The 27940-nt window shown below is 42.9% G+C and overlaps 1 protein-coding gene across 3 annotated transcripts in view; it reads right to left on the bottom strand.

Annotated features, from left to right (window-relative positions):
- Positions 1-27940, bottom strand: part of gpc5a (glypican 5a) — a 1078596-nt gene that overhangs the window by 545128 nt on the left and 505528 nt on the right. For 2 of the 3 annotated variants that reach the window (XM_080198140.1, XM_080198142.1), the window contains exon 6: positions 11848-11968. In XM_080198140.1, the coding sequence (XP_080054266.1) occupies positions 11848-11968 (121 nt within the window). The remainder of the gene's footprint in view (positions 1-11847; positions 11969-27940) is intronic. The other variant, XM_080198143.1, reaches the window with a different exon arrangement.

The raw sequence follows: 27940 nt of genomic DNA, 5'->3' as shown, positions 1-27940 counted from the left end.
CAGCTATTAGAGTGATTGGTTATTTGAGAAGTTACGAATAGTAGCAGAGATACAATTTAATCTTCATGATTACAATGCAATATGATGCCTTTGATTTTAAATGGCTTACTGTTTCAATGCCACCAAATGTGTCTTACTTCAAGACAATAGTGGAAATATTCACGTATGAGTCATTGTAAGTGGGCCGTGGGAATCATGATGCACAATAGCCAGTTGAGGTGGTGGCAGCATAAACTTTGTACTATCTGTTCATCCAGATGATTGCAGTGTGTATACTAGTGTGAAATGCACGATGACTGGCTGCATTCTCAGCAGGGGATGGAGGTGTGTGCCTGGCTAGTATGATCTGCAAGGAGCCAGCACTTTATGAAGCTAAGCTGTTCCTTGAAAGGGGAGGTGCACTCAGGCTACAGCAGCAGGTGGCAGGCTCACAGAGTAGCTCTGGTGGTGGAGCAACAATGATGTGGAGATGCCGGCATTGGACTGGGGTAAACACAGTAAGAAGTCTCACAACACCAGGTTAAAGGCCAACAGGTTTATTTGGGAACAAAATCCACTAGCTTTCAGAGGTAACCTGACGAAGGAGCAGCGCTCCGAAAGCTAATGGATTTTGCTACCAAATAAACCCGTTGGAATTTAATGTGGTGTTGTGAGACTTCTTATGGTGGAGCAAAAAGGCAGAGAGAGATCTCCCAGGTTCTCAGCAGGAGGCTCCTCCAGGATGGAGAAAGAAAAGAGGCCATGTTTCCAAGGTGAACCAGGGGGTCCTTAAAGCTCAGCTTCTAAACAGAATGGAAGTACATGGCCAGGAAGGTAAATTCTCCAAGGGCCTGACTGCAGTGCTGACAATAATTCTGTGATTAAGTATGTGCTTAAGGTCAGTAAGTGAATCTTCAAATGATATTCCTTAACAACCGTTTCACCAACCGTTTCACCAACCTCAGACTGCTCAAGGTACTCAAAATCACAGAATACTGCAGTGCGGAAAAGGCCCTTTGGCCCATCGAGTCTGCACCAATGCATGAAAGGCCATAACCTGTCCAATTAATTCCACTTGCCAGCACTTGGCCCATAGCCTTGAATGTTATAGCATACCAAATACTCATCCAGGTACTTTTTAAAGGATGTGAGGCATCCCGCCTTGACCACCAAACCTCGGACAGTGCATTCCACCCTCTGGGTAATAAAGTTTTTTCTCAAATTCCCTCTAAATTCCCTACCCCTCACTTTTAACTTGTGTCTCCTCTAAGTGGCCCTTCACTAAGGGGAACAGCCACTCCCTATCCTCCAGCTGTGGCCTCACTCACACCTAGCAGTCAGATGCTCCAGTTCACACTGGCACACTTACCAATGCTGCCCCACTCATATCTATCTCCAATGGTTTTGACACAATTCTGGTTATTCAGCAATACGAAGCACATCACCCAAACACAGTGCAACATGCTTGCCGATCTCCTCGCCTTCTCGTGAGACAAGGTCATACATAACCACAGGGAGCAACAGACAACCAGCAGGCAACAGGAACTCCTGCATTTTCAGAGTCTTTTGAGGAGACACTGCTCCCTGTTATACAACCAGCACTGCTGAGGATGGTCAGTATGATTTAATGTTCTGCTTTATGTGCCTTCTGAAGGCTTATATCACTCTCATCCAATTCTCAGGCATGATGTGCAAGTCACAGATGGTGTTAGCATGAAACACCATACTTTCCACCTGTTATACTATGGGATGCAGTGATGTCTTGAGGAAGAGATCTCAAAACTTGGGTGTTGAAACAGGAACTGCTTGTTGGTAGTCTTTAACTATTTACAGAGCCCAGGTACAGTCATGTGTAGTGTTGCTACCATGCAGGTAGGCTGCTTGTTTTCATAGTTCTGTTTCTCCTTCCAGTGCCTTTCATCATGTGACTCTGTACATCATACCATGGGCAGCCCTATCCTCCAGTAACATGTTAAACCTTGCACTGCCAAGCACCTTTAAATTACAGTGCACACAGGCATGTAGCAGAACATCCTTCTTCTCTAAAGTAAACTTTCCTCCCTTCTATGGGACCTACAATACAATTTTTATTTGCCATCCCTGCTCTCCCTCTCAAATATCTGACTTTATGAATTCTGACAGTTGAGAGGTTTGACGGTTTTCCCACTTCTCGGTCTGTTAATTTGGAGGAATGGTAGCAGTACCCTGTGTTTCTGGTACTTTGCTGTCTCCATTTGATCAGCTCCTCTGAGTTGTGTGTCTCTTTATTAAGAACTTGTCTGTTTTTCTCAGGCACTGTGGGTTTATTTTGTCCCTTCTGCAGGGAATGTTCATTCTTAGGCTGGAATCAAATTTTCTTTTCTTTATGGTGTCCACCATGTTCTTGTTGCATTCTTACGTTGTGCAAATGGAACTTTCATTTCCCGCTGTTTTGTAATTTGAGCCAAACATTTGTTTATTATATTCACAAATCATTTTGCAAACTTATGGATCATTCAGCTCAATGGCTCTCAGTACATTCGAGATACCCAAAGTTTTTTTTGCTTCTCCTTGTGCTTCAATGTTTAATTTACAGTTTCCTATCTCATTTTGTGTGTTCTTTCTCTGTCTGCAACAGAACTTTGTCTTTGTCCTTCATTTTAGCTTCAGTGTTGGCCAGGTCTGTCTCCAGTGATGTCTTAGCTTGTTTCAGTTCTGCAAATGTGTCACTAATAACACCATTGCCTACTCACAGCTTGGGAGGTTCTACAGCTTTTATTTTCAATGCCTCCTCATTTCCATTCAGCTGCTTCTTCAGCTCTTCATCTCTTTCTTGTGGATTTCAGCTTCCTCCTGGAATATTGAACATTGCTGAGTCATCTCTGCTACATGATTCCTCAGGTTGTTCAGAGTAACATGAAACATATTTCCTTCCCCTTGTAATCTTTCAAAGGAATTAACCTTGACCTAAGGACTTCTTGCAGCATGTGAAGGTCTTTCTTTTGAAGTGCTTTCATGTCGTCATTGAAGGCAGCCTTCATTTCTTCATGTGGATGGATGGTTACACATTCTTTTTGCATCGATCTCTTGTTGTGTATGTGGTGATTGTCTCTTTAAGACAAAACAGCAGAAGTGAGTCACCTGACTTGAGGGACCAAAAAAACTGAGTCAGTGATCAGACCAGAGGGTAGAGTCCTCACTCAGGCAGAATCATCTCAAAGTCATGTTGTAAGCGTGTAAGGACTGGAGCACTGCAACCCTCCTGTACCAAATCCCTGAATAAATACAGTTTGTTCTGCAAAAAATCTGAAATCTCCTGACAATGCAATAATCGCCACAACATAACAATATCTTTCAATTGTTTATTTTTTGTTGCCTGCTCTCTGGGGTCTCTTGCTGCCTTCAGCAGAGTTTGTTATCCTTGGTGGAGTTGTCTTTTCACTGGTGTCAGTGGAGTTGCCCTCTTCCTTTGGGGTGTCTTCTAATTATTTTTCATACAGGCTGTAGATGCTAGGATACAGTTGGCTTCCCTCCATCTTTTCATGAGGCCTTGTTGCTGGAAAGATCTTTGAAAAAGCTTTGCAGGTGTGGCATTTCCAACAAACATATCAATAAAGATGGTGTTTCATCTCTTTGTGTGCACTGTGCATGAGACTTGGTTACGCCTCTGCTTTACTTTGGGACAAACTGTGCCTTCTTGCTTTAGCTTTTTCAAAACTGAGAATTTAGCATTTCCAAATTTCTTGGAAGGATTGTATTCAGAGTGTATTATAATTCTGCAGGGACTTTTCCCTCTTTTAAATGGTGCTATAATTAACTTTGCCAGTCTTTCCTCTGCAGAGCTTTTTAAACCTCTGTTTTTACTTGCAGCTTTGCCAGCTACTGAGGCTGTGGTTCTGCCACATGGTCAAAAATGTAAGTACCACTTCTTTTTTAAATCATTTTTGCTCACTATCTTAAGAACTGTGACACTCTAGTGTACATTGTAGTGAAGTTTCTTCAACCTGTTCTTCAAGTTTTCTTCTTGTTGGTAGTCTTTAACCATTCACAGATCCTAGATTACAGTCATACATGATGCTGCTTCCATGCACACGGAAGCACATTTGCTCACGGAGTTCTGTTTCTAAACCATTCTCCTTCCAGAGTTACTTATCACCTGACTCTATATAATCATATTGTGGGCAGTGCATTTCTACTGAGCTACCTTTATATTACCATACATGCACATGACACAACACCACCCTATTTGCATTCATTCAGATTAACACTTTAGTTTCTGCATAATTGATTTCAGACCCCAAAGATTTGCTATCTGACCAGCCTCATTCTTTCTGAGTGGGAGCAACTGCAAACCTCTTATGTAAAAGCAACATCACTTGATCTGTCAATTGCAGCCACCACACTGGCACTACATTTTAGAAGGCAGAATAGACATCATGCTTTACTCAGCATGACTGGGTTGCAGCTAAGGCAGAAGGAGTGGTAATGAATGTGCAAACTCACTGGAGGGTGAGGTGGCAGGTGGAATTAGACTGGACACAGGAGGACATTGGTGCAGCCTACAAGACAACACTGATGGGCAGACATACAGAGGTGTCTGATGCATTGGAAGGCCTTCCCTACGTCCTCTAATCACTGTAAAGGAACATGGAAGCATTGGCTTCCAATTTAGTGGAACCCATCCTTTTCATTGCCGAAATAAAATTCCATGACAGAACTGGCAAACCCAGGTGTGATGCTGCATCTGGTGACCGAGGCCTGAATTTTCATGGTAGCAGAGGCAGAAAATACCGAGCTCTCACTGCTGCAGTAGAGGGTCAGACTGAAGTCACAAATGTTGTTAAGGTTTGTTCAGTGTCTCATTAAGAGGTTCAGAAATGTGTGTGGTTGAACATTAAGGGTGGGATTTTCCGGCCACACTCGCCCCAAGACTGGAAAATCCCACTTGAAGTCAACAGATCTTTGCATGGTTGGTGTTCCACCTGCTACAATTCTTGTGGTGGGTTGAAAGGGAAAATTCCGCCCTAAGTGTTTATTAACAACTCGCGACTATAATCATCGCCAAGGTATAATCCTAACTCAGTATTGTCTCCTTGCTGGTTTTTACTAAACTGGAATCATAGAATCCCTACAATGCAGAAGGAGGCCATCTGGCCCACTAAATCTGCACTGCCTCTCTGACAGTGTATTTTATCCAGGCCTTCTCACCTTTTCTATCCCCATAACCCCACATTTACCATGGCTAATTATTTTAACCTACACTATTAAGCAGCTACTGTACTCAATCTACCATTATGTGTTTCTCTATAATGTGGATTGTACTGTTTCCCCAGTCCTCTGTCAACATCTATTAACCTGAACACATACTACAATGAGGTGGATGCGGTTGCTATGCAGGTTCAGACTGTCACCATCATGTCTCCAAATCCCAGCACTCAAAGGGGCATGCTGGTTCTCACAGCAGTTCAACAATCTGTGGTCCAGATAGCTGGGATTGCTGAAGCTCTGCCCTGGGGTGTGGCAGTGGCTCTATGATGCACAAACCTCCTGTATTCTCTCAAGGTGACAGCATTTGTGCTCCCACCACCGTTGCTCTGCCAGTGCCTTTCAGTCAGGCATCCCAGACAGCTATTGCTTATGCCAAGATGGTGCCAAGCAGGACCTGCCAGACCCAGTGCTAGTCCAGGTAATCCTGTGTGACTATCTCACTGAGAGTAAGTGAATTCCATGAGACATCTCATAACGACTAGAGTACGACATTGTAGCAGCACTATGCCAAATAATGACAGCTGCAGGACAAGTATTATGGAGATGCACCATGTTAAATAGCTCAGTTTCAGGTGTACAATTGGAAGGAGTATTGAGTTTATTTTTTGTGGTGCTTTTATTTCAGGATTTTGGCAAGAGGGCACTGTGGTGATCCATAGGAGAGAGATGGAAAATCAAGGAAATGTGAAGAAACTGATACAGAGATATTTCAGAGAAACTAGAGACTGGGTAGCCAGTGACAAACAACTTACACAGAGCAAAAGGGTCCAGATGCCTCCTTCCTTCTTTCTCCTCCTTTTAAAGTACGTTGTAAAGGGTTAGTAGTGGCTGCTTCATCATAAAATTGAGTTTTGGAGAATGCAACAGCCACTACCAACATAGAAAATTTCTCCGATGTTAGAGACATTCTCAACCACTGAGTGGTCCCGGCAGTGAACTGTCCTGAATGCATGAGGTTTGTCCTACAACACTCCTTTTGGCAGCTTGGCTTTCACTGTGGCTCACTGTCCATTCATAATTGTGAGGTGGAGGGTTTCATGAGTCAGGTATAGAGCCAGTAGCCCCGAACACAAAAGAGCTAGCTTCTGTTCACGATAGCCCAAAGATGCTAGGTATGGGAATGCAGGATGAATGCATTATGATATAGGTGTATATATTGTATGTTAGAGTTTGGGGTTTGGACTGCCTCTTTAAGAATGCAGATCAGACTGATGAGCAATTAGCTCCTCCCAGTGTAGAACCCTGCTGAGCAGTCTTAGACTTGAATGTGAATGTGTGCACAACTTAAATGAAGAACTCCCAGTGTTCAAGTTATCAAGTCTACCTCAAGTGATTCTTTATGCACCCTTAGTCAATAGTGACATACATAATATGCATCATGGCTGCTGTCAGGATAGTGAAAATTCACCAACATGTTGCACACCAACGGTAGATTCATGAAGTGCTGCCTTTGCAATTGTGATACATCTCCCTATTAATATGTGAGGCCAAGAGAGCTATTTCAGTGCAGTCAATTGCACCCTGCACCGTTGGGAATCCTGCTAGCATGGTCAAATAAATCAAATGCTTGCTCCTTCCGCTTGTCTGATAAATGAAATTTCTGAGGTCCCTCCTTCAGGTGGACAAGGCCACTGATGCAATAATGCATGGTGAATGGTGCAATGTTGGCAATATGGCCTGCTCTGCCTGGAGGGATCCACTAGCACCGAGGTCCTTGGTGATCTTCATGGCCACTGGCACTGTAGTCCTTGCCCTGCTATGCAGTTGTGGAGGTAAAACAGTTAAATGATCACCTTCTTGGTGGAACTTGGGCAGTACAGAAATTTTCCTGGCTGAAATGGTGGTAGGGGGAGTGCTCACTGAAGCCCCTTGGTGGATAAGGCCTTTTATTGAGACCCTTCTGCTTCCCTTTGTACACAACATCCTATTTGCTGCCTGTGCCTCATGCCTTTGTCATATTGTAATCCAAGAGGAACTACCCCAGTACTGAATCAAGTTCTCTTCTGTCAGCCTTCCAGCTCCAGTAGCATCCACTTAGGAATCCAAAAATGTTTTTGAAACTTCTCAGTAACATTCAGTACAGAGCTTCCTCTCTCTGTGTAGCAGCAAAAGAAAGTTATAAACTCTTCTCTTGAAAGTTCCGTTGTGACCTCTTTAAATAGCACTCATGGGTTATCTGTCATGCAGCTAGACAGGGCCTAATTGGGGCATGCATGGTCCAAAATGCCAGGTTGTGCACCAAATAACTAGACATTATTTGACATCATGTTTTGCCCATTTAGCATGTTTCTGGTGCATGAATGGCACAACCTCACTAGCACCCCGACAGGTATGATGACATCATGCGGTCTGCACTTGAAGCAAGTCAGTCATCATTTTCACAGTACCAGGTTTCCATTGTGCTGCTGGTGCTGGCCCCATGCAGCCAGTTCTTCAGGTCTATGCTGTTCATTTTTTTTCAAAGAGTGTCAATGTATAGGAAGTGTAGAATGTATGAGCCATTTCTTTTTTGAAATGTTTTATGTTGCATTTGTGCAGAGAGAAACAGAGATAAATTTTCAGGTTGGTGAGCTTTCATCAGAACTAGAAAATGTTCATGATGTAACAGATTTTAGGAAGTGCAAAAAGCAATGAAAGAGGTGAGTGAGGAATTAACAAAAGTGAACATCTGAAATAAGGTGGAAGGCAGGAGTGATGAGATGACAAAGACATGGCGATACAGGCAAAGAAAGGTGGTAGTGAGATAAGCAAGGTAACATAAGGGATTGGAACGTTGAGGCACTTTGCAAAAGCAGCAGAATGCAAATCAAAGGAGGTCATTATCCTCGGTGATCTTCATGGCCACTGGCAATGCAGTCCTTGCCCAGCTATGCAGTTGTTGGAGGTGAAATAGTTCAATGACCACCTCCTTGGTGGAACTTGGGCAGTACGGAAATTTTCCTGGCTGAAATGGTGATAGGGGAAGTGCTCACTGAAGCCCCTTGGTGGATAAGGCCTTTTATTGAGCTCCTTCTGCTTCCCTTCGTGCACAACATTCTATTGCTGCCTATACCGCATGCCTTTGTCATATTGTAATCCAAGAAGGACTACCCCAGTACTGAATCAAGTTCTCTTCTGTCAGCCTTCCAGCTCCAGTAGCATCCACTTAGGAATCCAAAAATGTTTTTGAAACTTCTCAGTAACATTCAGTACAGAACCTCCTCTCTCTGTGTAGCAGCAAAAGGAAGTTATTAAACTCTTCTCTTGAAAGTTCCATGTGATCTCTTTAAAGAGCACTCATGGGTTATCTGTCATGCAGCTGAACATATGCTCAGCTGGGAGTAATTGAGACAGGGACTAATTGGGACATGCATGGTCCAAAATGCCAGACTGTGCACCAAATAACTAGACAGTAGTGTGATCAGAGGGCATCTTGAATACTACATTCATTTTTGTTTGTCAAGAAAGAAGGGAGAAAGTCAAACATTTGTAGGGAAGTGCGGAGAAGAACTAGGACCCTATTTGTCATATCAGGGGTATGAGGTACGAGGAAAAGTTTGAATATTGGACTTTTTAACATGTAAAGAAAGGTCTGAGAAGTGATCGCACAGAATGAATGTGATTCTTGAAGTATCGAGAATTTTCATCCGTATTACTTTGAATTAAAAGGGAAAATGTTGGAAAATCTCAGCAGGTCTGGCAGCCTCTGTAAGGAGAGAAAAGAGCTGACATTTTGAGTGCAGATGACCCTTTTCCAAAGCAGCTTTTTATAATTACATTTCAAGGGGGGTTGGTTCATTGAAGTTTGAACAGGCTGCGAAGAATCCTTCTTTCACTTTCAAAATATTTTGGTCTATTTCCTTGGCTCCATAATTGACTTTAAGGTGGTTTCTCTGGTGGACTTTGATAGAACTCTGTGCAAACAGTTGTTGCTGTACTAAAAACAGACAAATGGCTGTGCTTGGCTTTTTTTGCACAAGTCTAAATATCTGTTGTCCAAAGCAAAAGGTGTTGATTACATATTGAGTTTTGTTGTTTGACACAGAAATTCATTTTGTTTCATTTGTGTGAGAAACTACCATAATACACTGGAGTATCAATAAAATCCCTATTTGAGTAAAATTATGGAATATTGGTTCAAGATAGTAAAAGGTCATTTTAGAACTCTCAGAAAATTTTTCTTCACACAAAAGTGTAGAGCTGACTTCCAGATAGACAAGTAATTGTACGAACTCTGCTCATTTAAGAAACAATTAAATATGATGACAGCGGTTTTTATGGGAGTAATTCCCTGGACCTGTGTGTCCAGGCACAAATCATGTTATGGCTGGAGAATCTTGTGAGAGGCGCCAAATACAATTTGCATTGAGGAGAATCCCAAAAGGAATTCTCTCCACCCTCTTATAGTGATGTAATCTGGTAAGCATATTTAATCAGCATTTGAATATGCATTGCTGGATCTTAGCTGGATTCACCCAGCTCCCTATATTCACTGACATGGCAAAACAATGTGAAGTCAACAGATATCATCCCCAATGTTTCCAAATGGAGACTCGGGGTGGCCGCCACGTCTATAGGGCTCAGAGGCCATTGCAATCCCTGGGTGGTCAGAGACATAGTTGACACCCTGGTGAGCAGTGCCAAGGTGGCAGTGCATTTGGCAAACTCATAGCAGGATTTGGTCTGCAGGGGGGCAGCCACTTGTGGTGACTGGGTGCAGGAGCCTGATACCAGTTACTTGGGCGGAGGATGAAATGTGTCTTTATCAGTGAGGAGCTGGCCTTGCTGATGTCTTTAGGTTCCACACATCTCTTTGCCAGCAGGTATCTCCACAAGCTCCAAGCAAATAATTAAATGTGGGTGAATTGCAATCTAGATTACGCCAAACCAGTTGGCATGAATTTCACTAGTTTTCCTACCGGGGGCAACACTTTGAAATTTTGTGGGGAAAATTGAGCTCTTTGTTTCACTGGAGAGATAAATAAAGATGGGTAAAATTACTTTTCCACCGAAGAATCAGAGAGAGAAGTGATGCCCTGGTAGAGTTGTTTCTTGTTTGACCATAAATTACAGAGCAGCAATATTACAAAGCGTGATGGCGGAGTTTTGCCAAAAATGGCAAAGTGTCAGGTTCTAACTGAAAACAGATGTGTTTCCTCTCAGAAACGCAGCCAGGTTTTCACCCCAAATCTTCTGACACTTCGTTATAAAAAGCAGGAAGCGTACTTTGCACCTACATTCTTGAGAGACGGGGTCTAAAGAAGGGGTCTGATGACTCTAAAAGTCTTAACCCCAGAGACGTGGAGAGGCTGTGGTACCCAGCAGGCAGCCTCTGCTGATGTTTCCAGCCCATTGTGCTGCTAGAGCAGTGCAACGAGCTGGGAGAATCACCCCCAAGATCTCAATGTTAAGATACAGGTTTCCCCCTCCCCACCCAGGACAGACATTAGGACATCCTCGTCCATTGTTCCTGTCAATCTCCTGCCCATCCATTCATTGTTACTGGCAATCTTCTCCCTCATTATCAACCTGCCCCCTTTCCCCATCCCTGGCAGTGCCAACCTACATAGTCACCTATAACTTTAAGGGCATTCAAATGGTCATTGGAGAGACATATGGATAATATTGGAATAGGTTAGAGGGTCATTAGATTGGTTCCACTGGTCAGCGCAACATTGAGGGCTGAAGGGCCTGTACTGCGCTGTAATGTTGTGTGTTCACTGCTGAAGTGGGGGGTGGTGGCAGGGAAAACATGTGACATTCGCGGAAGGTATTGCACTTGGCATATAATTTATTTAAGTTGATGGTTCATGTCTTGCTGGGCATGAACTTAATTATGCCGCCTTGAGAAGGGGCATGTCTCATTCTGAGATCTCCCCAAATTAAATCCCGTTATGGCCTCCTTGCAAGAATTTCTGGCCATAATGGGAATTGTATGTGCCTTGATCGGGCCTGGGAAATCCCAGCCAATATCTGTATATTTTATTTAAGTTCCATGATGAAAAAATTAATTAATTTCAGTGAGTTACCCATGTAGCTCCATCAGACTGATGAAACAGTATCAAGTGTTAATTAAACAGAGGAATAATTAGTTCCATTCTAATGATGGTTTACCATGCTCAGATTTTAAATTCATACATTTCCTGGAGTTGTAAAAAAAAACACAATTAGGTCTGAAATTTTAAGATGGTGGAGGCCTGGCCCCGGAACACATCACCTGCCAACTCTGATGCTCCCAATGCCATATTCCGCTCTCACCATTCTTGATTGGCATAAGGCAGGACTTTCAACCTTGCTCAGGAGGACACCTCACCTTGGAGAGCTGAAGCCTAATTAATTAGCTGGCAGCTCTACAGTGCCAATGCTGACCAAAAGGGGTGCTGCTGGAAGATCCACAGGCCTGAGCTGGAGGGTACCCTCATCAGAAAGAATCTCAGGACCGGGGGAAATGTCAGGATTGGGGGAAGTGAGGTGAAGCAAGGAGAGGGGAAGGCAGGCGAGGCAAGGTGAGGGGAAGTGTAAAATTCTGGCCATAGAATTGTTGAATGTATTCAACCCATTTCCAGTACTAGTTAATGCAGCTACATGAGCTTGAGGTAATTTAATTGTAGTGCCTTGCCATTTGGAAACATTCCTGCTTACCTGATTGATATGCTTCAGTTTATCAATGACTTGATTTATGACGGGGTCAGTTCCTTTCACTTTTACCTCTGGGTTGCTTGACTGTGCTTTGATGCCATTGCCAACAACTTGACGTGTATAGCTGAAATCAATAAAATATATTTTTGTTCAGTTTAAATGCAGCAATCATTTGTCACATAATCAGATTTGTGGATGTGACAATACATTTATTTCATTTTTTTAAGATGAAAATTTAACTACACTTTTCTTGAGCTCTGGAACTAACTGCTGCATTGAGCCACAGTGCTGTATAGCAAAATGTACATTTCAGTCACTTTGAGTGAAGGAAACATGGAAGCAACTAATTAATGTGTCATAGAATGGTTACAGTAAAGAAAGGTGCTATTCAGCCTGCCTAGTTTGTGCTGGCCCTCCGAAGGAACAAATCATCTCCTGTCACTTCCCTGCCTTCTTCCTGTCGTCTTGCACATTCTTCCTTTTAGGTTAATAATCCAATTCCCTCTTCAATATTTCAATTGAACTTGCCTCCACCACACTGTCAGGCAGTATATTAGAGACTCTAATCACTCGCTGTGTAAAAAAAAGTTTTTTCTCATGTTCGCCATTGCTTCTTCTACCAATTTTCCTTAAGAATGTGACCTGGTTCTCAATGCTTCCAGCAGTAGGAACAGTTTCTCTCCCTCTATTCTGTCTAGATTTTTGAATAGCTCTACCATGTTTCCTCTCAACTTTCTCTTCTTCAAAAAAGAATCAATATCTACAGTCTAACTTTAGAATTGAAATTCCTCATACCCGGAACCATTCTCGTGAACCTTTTCTAAACCATCACTAATGTCTTCATACCTTTCCTGAAGTATGTCGCCCAGAATTAGATACAACGGGCCCGATTTTACCAAAAATTCGTGCCCGAATCACGGTAAATTCGAGCGTCGGGTCTGTAACGCGATCTGCACCCAAAACTGAGCAGATTGCGCCTTTACTGACATCCGATTTAGGCGTGGATCCGGTTCGCACCCCAATTTGATGGCCTGATGAACCGCGCGTCCAACTCTACCGCCAGATCCCACTTTACCATCTTTGGATCCGTTCCGGATCTGCGCTGTTATCAACCTGCAGAATAAAAATCCGGAGCAGATTCCTTTTCTGCAGGAGAACCTCCGAAGCCCATCCTCCTCAAACACCCTTTGCAGACCCCCCACTAAACACCCCAGCTCACGATCCAAACCCTCTGGTTGGCAGGCCCCCCAGCAGCCACCACCCCTCCCCCCCGCCCCACACACACACAATCAGACCCCCCTGGGAGACAGGCCTCCCTCGGCAGAGCACACCCCCTGGGAGGCAGCCCCTGCCCCCGCGATCAAACCCCCCTGCTCCTCCTCCACCTCCCCCCCCCCCCCACCCCCCGCCCCAATCCCCCCCAGGAGGCAGGGCCTCTCGATCAGATCCCCTCGGGAGGCTGCCCCCCTGCACCCCCTGCAATCCACCACCACACCCACCGCCCCCCCCCCACCCCCCGGCCCCCAATCAGAAAAAAAAATTGATATTCCAAGCAACTATTAGTATGTGTATGCTGAACAATCAGAAAAAAGAAGCTGAGATTTTAGGTGGAAAGCAGAACTTGTCACTGTATAAAGATTACCCTACTCCAAGTTATAGTGAGGTCACTGCACCTTTGCATCAACTTTCCATCAGTGCTTAGAATGGTGCCGGCAAGAGCAGTCATTAATAATCTCAAACAGGAACTTATGGCCCCACTAGTTTACAATATTTTGACATTTGAGCATCCTTATATCAGCAGATGTCTCCCAGCGTGGACTTGGTGCAGTCTGTATTAAGAATGGCAAGACCATGCACAGATTCAAATGGAACTTTTGTTTAGTGTTCTCCTGTCAGAAGTTTCATGACTTTGTGTATGGTCATCCTGCAACTGTTTAATCAGATCATCAGCCATTTTAAAAAAAGCCTCTTCACACTGCATCTGCTCAACTGCAATACGTGATACTCAAGTTGCAATATTACAATCTCAGCATCCTATGCAAATACGATAAAAAGCTGTACTGGGCTGATGCCCTCTCGAGAGCCTTTTTACCCACTATAAAGTAGGTAGATCATGAGGAAGACATAGACATCGTGACAATAGAAGTGCTGCCCTCTCATCAAATTCAGGAACCCAAACAGGCTTTACAGGCAAACATCACGAACAGGCAACTGCACAAGATCATCATGAGGGGCTGGCCAGAGGCTTCAAGGGAGTATCCCCACGATCTCCTCAGATTTGTAGTCATCAAAGATGAACTAACCGTAAGTGAAGGACTGATGATACAACATGGCCAGAGTTTCTTCATCCCTACTGTTCTTCAGATGTACTACACCCAAAACTTCACCAAGAGCAGCTTGCGTCAGAAGCAATCAGATACTATGTCCTCCATGTACACAGGCATAGAAAAGGTTGAGTACAATGCACGAAAGCCGCATCAAGCGAAAGAATTGCTGAAATTAACATGAGGTCCCCGACCTCCCAATGTCACTCAGAGCAGCTAATTTCTTTGAATGGAATGATAAAAAAAATTGATCTTTGCTGATTTGTATCCTGGGTGGTTTGAACTCGAATCCGTACCAAATATGAGGAGTAGTACAGAGTCTTGAAGTTTGAGAGATGCTTTGCTACATATTGCATCCGACAGAGACTGACCACAGACAATGCTCATACGCTCATGTGCACTCAATTTTAGAACTTTGCCTGTACATGGGACTCTGAGCATATCATGAACAGCACCTACATCCACAGTCAAACAGTCTGGTAGAATGGTGATTCACACAGCCAAGCGTTGTCTAAAGAAATGTGCGTAGGATCGCACAAATTACTCTGCTGCACTCATCAGCTTGCAAAATCTACCACGACAAGGTCTGCCCTCGTCAGCACCACAACCTTTTTGAGTGACATCAGGACCATGTTTCCCACTGCTACGGCTCTGCTACAGCCCAAATCTGAAACCAACACGAAGGATACCATCATGAAATGCAAATTGAGAAGCAAAATGCACAATGATCAGATGCCCATAGACTCAGCCCCCTAACATCTGGTCAAATAGTCAGGATCTGAATAGTCAATCTGGTTAGGTAATCATTCAATCCTATTGAAGAAATAAATGTCCTGGTATTTAGGAGAAGAAAGACAAAAAAAAACACGTTGCCAAAATTTGATTTAGGTTACAAAAGTTTAGGTTACAAAAGTAGACTCGAAATTCCTTTTGCAGAATCCAGAACTGTATCAAAAATGAAAAGGAATAATTGCATTTTCACAAGAAATAAAAGATTCTGATGCTGGAAAGACTTATCAGACTTGACAGCATCTACGGAAAGAGAAAAGGAGATATGGTTTCGAGTCTTTAAGACTCTTCTCTTACTTCCAGAAATATTTCATAAATCAAGACAGCTTGATGGCAGTTTGGGTGATTGACACCATTGGGACCAGGAGATCCCGTTACTAGCGAAACACACCACTAAGGGAGGAAAATTCCACCCATCATCAACTGAAACAGAAGTTTGGATATTCAATATGCAAAACTGAAGAACTGTGCAAGAAGATGGGAAATAAACTACAGCCGGTACATTTGAGGATAAAAATGATCCGCAGTGATATAGACAACGGGAAGAATTTTCCCAAAATATTTCTAATTATCAGAAGGGGTGAACTGCGCCAGTCTCTTAGCCTCTCTTTCCCCATCATGGCCCCCACCCATGCCCCACTCTCTGACACTGCAGTGCCCAACTGGCACTGCCGGAGTGTATGGTGGGCACTGCCAAGATGTCTGGTGTGCACTGTCAAGTGGGCAATTGACCACCCAGAGGCCTCCAATGACCTCTACACCCCCTTGCGTGACCATTGTGCCAGGACTGCGCTAGTGGAGACCAGGATTCTTGCCATCATGATGCCGTATCCAAAGGCCAGAAGATTACATGCACTGGGATTGGAATGGGCTATGCATATTTAGGCTTCATGCCCCCTCTGAGGCAGTTTGTGCTATTCGAAAGGGGCCGAGAAGGTCGCAAACCATTTTGCGCCAGTCTGAATTGGAATTTTGCCTTCAGGTCCTATTTTCCTGGTTTGAAACACACCAGGCATGGTGAGGTGGTAAAATCACGCCCAACATGACTTGGGTTGGTCTTTTTAGTTGCTGAAATGTTGGAGTAAAGGACAGTATGAAATTTCTAAATTTGTGTTATTTGTAGGATGCCATAATGTAGGAAGGATATTTTTGAACTGCCCAAAGAAATTTATTTTTTTTTAGCAAAGTTGTGCTTGGTAACACTGCATTTTCTGGAAGAGTTGCAGGTTAACAATATGTTACAGTGAGAAAAGTATATTCCTTTCAGATTGAAAATACGACAGGACAAAACTTCAGAATAATGCACATCTTGTAAAACTTTGAAACCGTCAATCAAGCACTTCAAATTTTAACATCAGAAAATTCCAAAATACAATTATCTAACAAAACATGCAAGTCATATAATTTGTATATATGGATGAAGGTACATAGCATGTTTATCATGAAATCATCAGTTCTAAACAATCTCTTTAAATATGAAGCTAGTAGTAATCATAAAATACAAACTTTTAATCTTCATAAAATGTAAAATAGCATAAAAAGCAATTATTCAGCAATCTGATGAGCATATAAGTTAGCAGACACAGTCCTCCCCGCATATCCCATCAGGAATGACATTCATATTGTTTTTTTAAAGGTAATTTATTTGAATGTGTTATTCTTTATAAATACACTTTTCAATGGATTTGCATCCTATTGTTATTACTGAACACAGTGTCAGTCACAAATATGACACATAACGTCCTGGCTCCCCAGTGTCAGATTTGAGTGATGCCCCAGAGATGTGCTGGAGAATCACTCTCAGAAGTTCCCAGGTAAGATTTCACATGGCAATTGTCCAGAAGCGCTAACTTCCCTGAGACAATTGGGCTGTGCTGGGAACAAGCCAAAAAAAGCAATTTCAATCTTCAGATGGCTCTCCCAGTTTTATACTCTGAAAGACACAAAATAAAAGCACTGCTAACTTAAACTACTTTAAACACCCAGGCTGAGCCCCGCATGGGATCACCCCCACCTCGACCACCACACCCATCGTCTCATCATTGGATCCCTTCCACCCCTGGAAGTGGACAGGAATTGCCTCCCAGACCCCAACCTTTCTCCTGGACACAGTCTCCAGATCCTATCTCCTGGAGCTCAGACAGCCTTCACTCCCAACATCCCAAATTTTATGCACTTACCTGGACACTTACCTTCTCTCTGGCCTATCAGGTTCACTGGGCCCTTTAAACCAAACTGTTTTTTGACAGCCAGTGGGAATGTGGGTTTGGCCTCCCTGGGCTCACTGGTGCTTCACTGCATTGTGATCTGCACCTCACAGCACCAGGGATCAGGGTTCGATAGCCAGCTTGGGTCACTGCCTGTGTGGAGTTTGAACATTCTCCCCATGTTTGTGTGGGTTTCCTCCGGGTGCTTCGGTTTCCTCCCACAGTCCAGAGATGTGCAGGTTAGTGGATTGGCCAGATTAAATTGCCTCTCAGTGTAAGGGGGACTAACTAGGGTAAATGCATGGGAAAATGGGGATAGGGTCTCGATAGGATTTGGTTAGTGCAGACTTGATGGGCTGAATAGCCTCCTTCTGCACTGTAGAGTTCTATGATCTTAGGGGACACTTTCACTGCAAGCTGCAAACAGCTCCAGCCAGCAGAGCTTTGAACAAAGTTCTCCAGAACAGTGTGTGCACTTTAAACTCTTGTAATTCCAGTAGGTCACTGTTTTACACCACTGGATGGAAGTTATGGCCCATTAAATTTATGATAGAAAATGGGGGAAGAAGACTTTAATTCGAATATCAGTCAAATACAGAGGGGGTGATTTTCAGCCCACGTTCACTGTCAGAGAGAACAGAGAAATGGGCTGAAAATCTAGAGAGAATTGGGAAATGTGATTCTCTCCATAGAGATCACATTCCTCAAGTTTCCCTGCTCCTCATCGGTGAGGTGGCAAAGTTCACACCCACAAATGGCGGGGACCTCATTTAAGTGTACTTGAATACATTTTAATTTAACCATCAATCCCCCCCAGTTCCCCCACTCCCCCAGTATTTTCCTCCTCGCTGTGTTTTCAAATGTAAACCTGTTGTGAGAGCCCTCCCAGGCACAAAGGTGAGTATAGCCTTCAGGGAAAAGCCACATGCCCAGATGCTGCCGGCTGGCACTGCCAAGTTGGCACAGTGCCTTTAAAAAAGACTCCCTGATCTCTCCGGAAGTGGCTTTGCCAGCATATTTAGGCTCCACCCCTCAAAATGACAATATGAAACACGTTCCTTGCATTTTTGTTTTGACAAAGTGTTGTAAGGTTTGGAGAGAAAACCTGTCTGTTTTTCTGGAGAGAAACACACTGGTTTTCAGTCAGATTCCCAACATTTTGCCATTTCGTGCTAAGGTTCTGCCCAATATCTGTGCTTTTGCTGTACCAATTGAAAGAACTAATGGAAATATTCTTAAATTGCTTTCATCTTGCCATCTGTAACATTGCTACAGAAGGTGAGCCTTCTTCCCTAAAGGTCTTTTTTCAAATGCAGAGGATGAACACCACAGTGCCTCAGCGCTATCAGGTACCATAATTTTATATTGATTTTAAAAGAGCATTCATATATTTTATTCAAAAGTCATTAATCACTTTTCTGAACATTAATGCGAAGCAAGGTGAGCTCACAGAATTTACAGATTCTCACTGAAGCTGTTCCACAGTGAGACCAACAACTTCAAAACAATACGATTCCACCAACTGCAATGTTTGACCCTGAGCAGATTTTAGTTCAGCTTGAAATGATACATTTATTTTTAAAGGAATAATGGACCCACCATCTGTCCTCATTTTTTTTTTCCTATGCAACCACAGTAATGCATCACTTCAGCTGAATGACAAACATCAAGAAGGAGGACTTTATTTCCATCACATTGTGTGTTAAAGGTTAAACTATGTTTGAGAATAAAGAAGTAAAATAGAAAGAACAAAATAAATTGTTGAACAGCCAAAATGTTATTGATTTTTCAGCAGGAAATAAGTGAGTATAATTTCCTGGATTCCTCACTTGGGGACCACTGAAAGAAATTGGAGGAAATAGTGGGAATAATTAATTTTGAAGGAAGGATATTGCCAATTTAAAGGGAAACTAAATTTGTTCTTGCAAAAGGTAAATCAGAGAAATTTGTCACTCTAAATTGAGGCAATTCATTCTTTGGATCTCCTTAAATTTGAACCAAGACATACAGATTTTACTCCATGTTAACTCATGCATATCACACACAGTAGGGCTAGAACTAACCATCACACTTGTAGGTTTATTTAGATTTTTTTTCAGTGTTCATTTCCAAAAGTCATGATTCTATTTCACTATCTACAAAGCAGAGTAGGGCATCATAGCATGTTACAATGTAGAAATAAGCTGTTGAATTCTAACAGATGATAATGCTGCCACTGTTAATGACACAGGCTCCAATTTTAACTTCCGTCAATTGTGGCTAGGGTGGCAACTGAGGTGAATTGGATTCACCCAACCTTTGTAGCACAAAGTCCAAGGGATTCTAACTCCTGCACCTCATCTTAATGGGCCTCAACAGTCTTCTGCTGGAATTAGACAGGAGCCAACAGTTATTTTGTCACAATGGGGAGGTGATAGCCTAGTAGGATTATTGCTAGATAATTAATCCAGAAATCAGCTAATGTTCTATGAACTTGGGTTTGGATCCTGCCATAGTAGATGGTGGAACTTGAATTCAGTTAAAAAAATCTGGAATGAAACGTCTAATGATTATCATGAAACAATTGACGATTGTTGGAAAAACCTATCTGGTTTTCTAATGTCCTTTAGGGAAGGAAATCTGCCTTTCTTACCTGGTCTGGCCCACATGTGACTCCAGAGCCACAGCAATATGGTTGACTCTCAACTGCCCTCCAAGGGCAATTAAATGCTGGCCCAGCCAGCAGTACCCACATCCCACGAATGAACAGAAAAAGCTCCTGTTCTTCTTTCTCACTAAAACTTTGAAGTGCAAAAGTGTTCTTTATCAACAATAAATTGCAACAGTGAATACCACACTCAAATCAGTATATGAACCCTTTTTAGCCTCTAATTCTGTTCATTATCTTACATTTGTGCATAACAAATTCTTTGACCAACTGTAACACTTTATTGGTAGTTACCCTATTGTAACCCATCATAATATGGGATTTCTCTACCAGGTCTCTACTCTAGCTTCGTAGTCCCAATGAAAAAGCCCTATCCAATCATAACTTGTAGCTATGTACTTTTCCCATTGTTTTATTTACTTTCTTTAACAGTGTGCCAAAATCCATACACAACACCTGTGACCTGACATCTTGCAGAGTACAGCACAAAACTCTTATAAATTAATATTCAAAAATTCTACTGATCTTTTATATAGTTTGTGACTTTCTTCTGCTGCCTTTAAAGATTGAGGTTACATCCAACATGTGTCATTAGGCAAATACTGAGATAAATGAAAATCAGTTTACCTTCTTCAGTTAAGGCCTGGACCAAATGCTGGAAAATGGGATGAGAATAGATAGGTGCAGTCAGATGATCCATGACCTCCAGGAGTTTTACAGAAATATTGATTTTTTTCATGGACATGAATAAAAACTTGAAATGTGGAAGCCAAGTTGAAACCTAGCCAGACTCTGAAATTTGCAAACTGCAGAGCTGGAACATACACTTTTCGTTAGCCAGGCTTTCAAGTGGACACAGATATACCTGTGGAACAGCCAGGCACACGGCAGATAAAATTTGTCACAGGTGGAAGTGTCCAAGGAAGTCAGCAGCAGAAGTGTGTCTCTTCAACTGGAGACAGCATAAGAAAGGTATGTGGCATAACACTTTGTGCAAAGCTCCACACTATAATTTTTTCTATATTCTCCTGCATAGCACTTCACAGGTCAACCCATCTTGCAGATCCCCTCATTCTCTTTTCTCCAGTCACATCACAAACCCATCTGAACAGCAAGCTCTCACACTCATCCTCAGTTAATTGTTGCCTTGCATCCGTGCTTCAGTCATCTTCCACAATTTCTGCCCTTCTGTGCTACCCACACAAGCCATCATGAGCATTCACAACTCCGTGCTTTCTCTCTCTGTAGAAGAGAGTATTCAAACTTGGGCAGACGAAGAGACTCTGGGGTGAACTCCTAGTGATAGGCACCTTATTGTAGACTGACAACGTATGCCCACTTGCTCTCCAAGCATGGGGGCTTTGTTCCAGGAGGCTGCAGATGACAGCAGCAATGTGATGTGAGAATCTGATCCTTCTGAACCCTGTATTCATGTCAAGATAGTTGATTCTTTCTGCCTGTAAAAATTGTGAGATGGATCTTGGTGTCCATCCCAAGTGCTCTGTGACTGAGGAGAAGACAGCTGTTGTTGCTGGCATTGCTCCTGCTGCTACTGTTGCTGCCCATTTTGCTCTTTATCAGAGGTGCAAAATAGAGCTGCATTAGCTGCTCCCATGCTGTGATGAAGGCTGGCAGAGGGAAGTGCAGCTGAAGGTGACTGAAATGTTAAAAATCTTAAGGTGACAATCACCTGTGATAGCAATCTCTCCAAGAAATGTTGGGAACAACAGTCTCTTCAGTTTCATTGATCAAAGTCTTCTCTGCTTGTCATTTCCACTGAAGAAAACACTCACCAATGAGTATTCACCCCAATGACCCTGGCAAGCTGCTGACAGGTGATGGAAACGATGCCCAGGCTGTTAAAGCCAAAATGCTAGGTCAAAACAGTAGTGAAGTACCTATTATAATATTTAAATATTTCATTCAACTGTTGCATTGGGGTTCCTCAACTTCCCATCTCTGTGAAAGCTGGAAGAGAGGGAAATGTTAGAATCCTGAAACATCATCACTTCTGGGGGATTTTACTAAAAATCCAGCTAAATTTATATCAAAAACTAATTCAGTTCCAGATGGAGTATTGTGTCCAACTCCAGTTCAGAAGAGAGTTCCAGGTTTTTGACCCAGCAATATACTTCAAAGACAAAATGGAGAAATACTTGCAGGTGATGATGTTGCCACCTGTCTTCTTCCCTTGTCCTTCTAGATGGTAGAGGTTTCGGACAGGAAGATGTCAAACAAGCCTTAATGGGTTGCTGCAGTGTATCTTGTTGCATATGCTACGCATAGCTACACTGCACTGGTGGCGGAGGGAGTGAATGCTTAAAATGGTCAGGGTATCAATAAAACAGGTTGGTTTGTCTTGGATGGTGTCCAGTTTCTTAAAGATTGATGGAGCTGAACTCGTCCATGCAAGTGGAGAGCATTCCATCAGACTCCTGACTTGTGCCCTGTCAATGGTGGACAGGCTTTGTGGAGACTGAAGTTGAGTTAATCGCCATAGAATTCCTAGCCACTGAGCTGCTCTTGTAGTCACAGATTTACAACCAAGATCTATTAATTCCTCTTGGTGAACTGTCTGACTTGCCTTCATGCCTTCTGATATAACTGATTTCAAAAGATAATACCATAATGAACAAGATACAATGATCATTAAAGAATACTTGTGGCAATGAATAAAATATTGCAAGTCACATCCACCTGCTTTCAATTTGGCGTACTGAGTGTGCTGAGTGACCAAATAATGAGTACCTTTAAGAACAAGAGAAATCACAGCTGGTGTCAGCCATTCAGCCCTTTGAATGTGCTCCACATTCAACAATCGTGGCCAACTTGCACCTTAAATTCCACCTTCCTGCACTATTCCAATTTCACTTAGTTCTTTTCATATCTAAATATCTACCCCTTTTACACACAATTCTTTGCTTACAGTCCTATGGGTAGAGAATGCCAAAGAGATGCATGGTATCCTGACAGAAGTAGACATCCATGCCAGTTTGACTGAGTTTGGGGACCACCACTTGAATGAAGGTGGTTACATAGCCTCCCTCAGGAAGTATCTGGAAAGAAGTAAATCCAAGGCCCTCAGTACAACCCAAAAGCAAAGCCAAGCTTTGACCAGACAGTCAACAGTTCCTTCAGAATTCTGCTTGGCATTGTAATCGTTCTGCTTGGCAAGACATTGTAATCGGAGTCAGAATAGCAAAGCAAGCCTTCCTAGATTTATCTAGACGCCTAGATTTAGGAAAATGACATGTAGGCGGGACAGAAGAGTGCACACCCTGGAAGGTCCATCTACATCTAGATTAAATTCTGAAAATTATGGGTGCAACCTTTGTTCCTGTCTCTTTAAAAAGGAACTGGTTCAGTTACCCTTAATAATAATTGAGAGCTTGGGCCCAAACTTAATGGGGCAAAACTGGTTGAGAGGTCCACCTGGGTTGGGTAAACATTTTCCAGTTAGAAAATTGTCGCTTGTGTAAAGTCCTCCTCAAATACCCAGAAGTTTTCCGTGAAGGTCTAAAGTGCTAAAGCAACCTTACATGTCAACCAGGAAGCAGTTCGTGATTTTGCAAAACCCGTCTGGGATTATTTGCTTTTAGGAAAAAAAGTGGAAACAGAAATTGAAAGGCTGGAATGAGAAGGTATCATAAAACCTGTCCAGTTCATGGATCGGGCAGCATTGGTGGCGCCTACTTTGAAACCAGATGGTTCAATCACCTTTGTGGGAACTTTAAACAAACAATACAGCATTTTTCACACAGCTGGACAAATGCCCAATTCCCCAGCTCGATTATTTATATTCAAAGTGGGCAGTGGGACTCTTATTCTCAAAACTAGACATAATTATTTACAATTACACTGGATAAGGATTCACAGAAATATTTTACAATCAATGCTCGTAAGGGCCTCTATCAATACACAAAGTTACCCTTTGGGGTATTGCCACACTGCTCAATCTTCCGGAGAACAATGGAGAACAAAGTACAAAGTTTACCTCAGGTGGCCATTTATCTGAGTGACATTCTTATTACAGGTAAATCAAAGATAGAACTACAGAACTTGGAGTAAACCCTTAGTTGTTTTTCAAGGGCCGGTGTGCGCCTAAGTGAAGAGAAATCCTGTTACCTCAAGTGACCTGTTTGGGCTATAAAGTGGACAGCCTACATCCTTTGGAGGACTGGGTGCGGGTGATTAAAGACACCTCAGCTCCTACCTCCACCCAGAAGTTTACAGTAATTTCTAGGGCTGGTGATGTACTACAGAAAATTTATATCAACCCATGCCTCCATCTTGGTTCCACTGCATCAGCTATTAAAAAAAGATCAAGATGGGAATGGTCTGCCCTTCTGGACGTGGCTTTTAAGAGAACAAAGCAACAGCTATCATTGTCGAATGTCTCAGGGCATTATGATCCTAGAAAAGGGTTAATGCTAATTTGCGATGGGTCTCTATATAGCACCAGGGTGGTATTAGTACATAAATGGCCAAATAGAGAGGAATACCCAAAAGCATATGACTTCAGGATGTTGACTGTGGCGGAAAGAAAGTACGCCCACATTGAAAAAGAAGGGTTGGAAGTAATATTTGAAGTGAAAAAAATTCCATCAATACCTTTATGGGCAGAAATTTGCATTTGTCAGCAATCATACGCCACTACTGGGACTACTAAGAAAGGGCAAAATGGTGTCACTGATGGCAGTGGCTCAGCTCAGATCCAGCGATTACTTTATTATTGGCCGCCTACAACCATCAGTTGGGGGTGATGATGCTGCTGATGATAGGTGGAGGGTCCGATGTTGATGGGGGGGGGAGGGTGGAAGGAGGTCTGTTGGTTCATCAGCAGATGCTACATATTTTGATAATACCCTTAGATGTGAGCCATCAGGCCCAGGAGATTTGTCAAATTTAGGTCTCATATCAACATCTCCAGCGCTGTTTCTTTATTACTACTAACAAAAATTATTATTATTAGTGGTTAGCAGGCTGAATGCTGAAACAGTAGCATGGATGAAGAAGTATCACATAAGCAAAAATTATTTTTTTTAAATGTGACAGTTACAAGAAGTGGTGCTTTGCTGTTGCAGAAAGTAGCTGTTTCAGGTCTGAGCAACCGTTTTCAGTGATAGACTCAGAAGTTACTGTCTTTTTCCAATTTGAGGAAGAATATATCATTGGATTTGACAGATGAGATAGATGAGGCACCAATATCATCCACATCAGCAACAATTCATGGAAGGTCAATAGAAAGACAAATGTGAAAGAATAAGTACTTCCTCTACTCTGTTCTTTCAATCACTTTGACAATCTGCACCATTCAACATATCACACTAATCAGACTAAGAGTTTTCTGCTATTCAGCAGGCCATGGCAAACATCAGTCAGTAACTGTTCACTAATTTAAAGGAGGCCGATAAGGTTAAAATTACTATGCCCATCTCACAGTTCTATTAACATTAGTGCAGTAAGCTCCTCCTCGTATCAACCAAAACATTGCTCACCCTCCACATGATTTACCTGTCAACTCCTGCAGATAAAACTTCCATTTGGCTCCATGTCAAAGCAATCAGAATTCAACACCCTGCCCCTCAACAGCAAGTTCCCTGTGAACATTCCCAAATTCAAATTCACAGCAAATAGGTCCTGTATGAGGAACAAGCTGCTTCTCTGAAGTTAAAACTTGGGATAGCCTCACAGGAGGTTACAGTAATTCGGATAGGAGTTGAGAGTTCAGATGTCTGAAAATTGTTGCTGACCTGAGAAATGGCTATGACAGTCCTGTATCCTCACTAATCAGCAGGCTCTCTTGTCTATTCAAATTGAAAGTACTTGCACATAGCAGGCTGCAACTCAGCACCCAGGATCTGAAAGCCAAGAGAATGTCCAATGCTACCCTTACTTTCAGCAGAGCTATCACTGTTGAAGAAATAATGATTGATCACTGGCTGTTTCTAAGATAGAGGACTCATCAAATCTTTTGTTCTTGTATCATGCGAGTGGAAAATCATGTCAGCATCAACCTGATTGATAATGTCTGGTGTGCACAAGACGGCTCTTGGTTCACTTGAGCCTGTGAGGTGAATGCAACATGTGAAGCCTACTTGCCATGATGTTCTGCTGCTCCTTATGCGCTGTATATGAGCCTGGCTGGGGCAGACTGGTTCCTGCCTTCCTGGGCCCAAGGACCTCCCCCCCCAACCCGCCCACGTCGCCAGTTCTGGTCTGGAGTTAGGGAATAAATGGACTCCTTTCCTATGGTTCCACACATTAGTATTTGACTGGATAGCACTGTGCTGTGGGACTCATGCAGCCATCACAACAAAAGTCTGATGGTTGAACAGGGGTGGGTTGCAAGATGAGAGTGGTAGAGGGGATGGGCAGATGAAGACTACTGGGGGGAATATGAAATGAGTGCTGTGCAAGGGGGTAATGGTACAATGGCAGACAGAGGGGTAAGAAGGTGGATGAAAAGAATGAACAATGGAAGGCAGAGAGACAAATGAGGAGACGGAAGTGGGAAGGCTGCAAGAAACACAGATAAAAAAAGGGGTCTAAAGAATAGCACATGGATTACTGGAAGGGGATGCCATAGACTGCAGATTATGAGTGGATGCCTGTTAGTGTGGCACATTAGGATTGGTTCACACAAAAGCTAAACAGATCGAGGTTACTTGTTGTGCTATGTGAAGATCATTGTTGTCTGTAGTCCTCTTTTGAAATGGGAATTATGTCAAGGCTCTCGTTTAAGTTCAGGGAAAGGTAGACAGGAGGCACAGAGTATAGACATTTCTATGAAATGGAAAAGCGTCATAGCTGGCAGGTAGTCCAGGGGCTATGTGGACCTCAATCTGAAGTCAGAGAAAGGAGGCAGTGCAGAAGAGCTGTAGACACGCAACAGGAGCAATCATTGGAAGCATGTTGTACCCCCAACATTAGGAGGTACAAAGGTTTCAAAGGAAAAATGCACAGCTTGGAATGCAGTGCTGTCCTACAGTTGAAAGTTCCTTCTTGAGCTCATGGTGATTTAACTTACATTTGCAAATGCTGTGCCCTCCCCTTCTACCCTCACTGGCAGTGTCAGTCGAATCATGTCTGCCGACCGCATCATGGTGACAGACCTGGGCTGCCACTTCATCCCAGGCCATCTTGGTGCCCTCCTCCTGCCATGCTAAGGCATCAAAATATCCAGCCTAGCATTAAACTCCTCTTCCACCAGTACTTCAAGGCATTCATTTGAAAGATGGGGAACAGAATCCCAACCAGACATATCCTCCCACCTGCTCTGCCCATCGGGTATTGAGGCCATGATTACCGAGTAGGGTAAGACCAGCAATTCTCTTCCGGACTGGGTCCTTCCCAAATACACCCAACCTTCAGCGAGTTGCCCCTGCTAAGCCAGCATTAGATCTGGTGCTCAACCAGATTCCATCCCCACCCCTACATCCTGATCATTCAAGAGATGTGTTTCAAACTGGGTGAGCCAGCTAGTGTGAAACCATTTCTCTAAAGCAATATCACCTGGAGTGGTTTCCATGTCCGTCTCTTGGCATACCTGACAGGCATGACATTCAGGCTATGGAGTTGGAATAAAATAAGAGAAGATGGTGGAAAGACTTAGTAGGTCTGGCAGCATTTGCAGAGAGAGGAACAGAATGAACGTATCCAGTCTATATGACTTCTTCAGAGCAGGAGTTTGGTCCAGAAATTAATGTGTATTTTTGATCTCTAAATTACTATTAACCATCTCCCTGAGGATATCATAAATACCATTGATTCATGTGGATCTATTTGTTCCGAACCCATTTTGCCTGCCGAGGACATTTATCTTGTTCATAATAAGTCACTGATTTTACTTAGGATATCTGTCTTACTTGTCAGGAGAGGGCACATTGTTCATGTCTTCTCTGGTGAACATTTGAAGCAAATAGTCATTCAGAATATTTATTATTTTCTGCTCATCCTTAGTTTCAAGCCCATCTGTCTTTATTACCATTCTTACTCTCTCTCCTGACTGCCCTCTTTCAGTACTGAATTTTTTTAAAACTGTTAAGCTTAATTTCAGCTGCCATGGTTTTTTTCCAGGTTTCTTTTTGCCCCTCTGATCACCCTTGTAATGTGAGCGTGCATTGACT

Source organism: Carcharhinus amblyrhynchos, chromosome 10 (genome assembly GCF_965287045.1).
Source record: "Carcharhinus amblyrhynchos chromosome 10, sCarAmb.v2.hapA, whole genome shotgun sequence".
Lineage (NCBI taxonomy): Eukaryota > Metazoa > Chordata > Chondrichthyes > Carcharhiniformes > Carcharhinidae > Carcharhinus > Carcharhinus amblyrhynchos.
The sequence above is the reverse complement of the archived record's forward strand: the minus strand, read 5'-3'. Positions and strand labels throughout refer to the sequence as shown.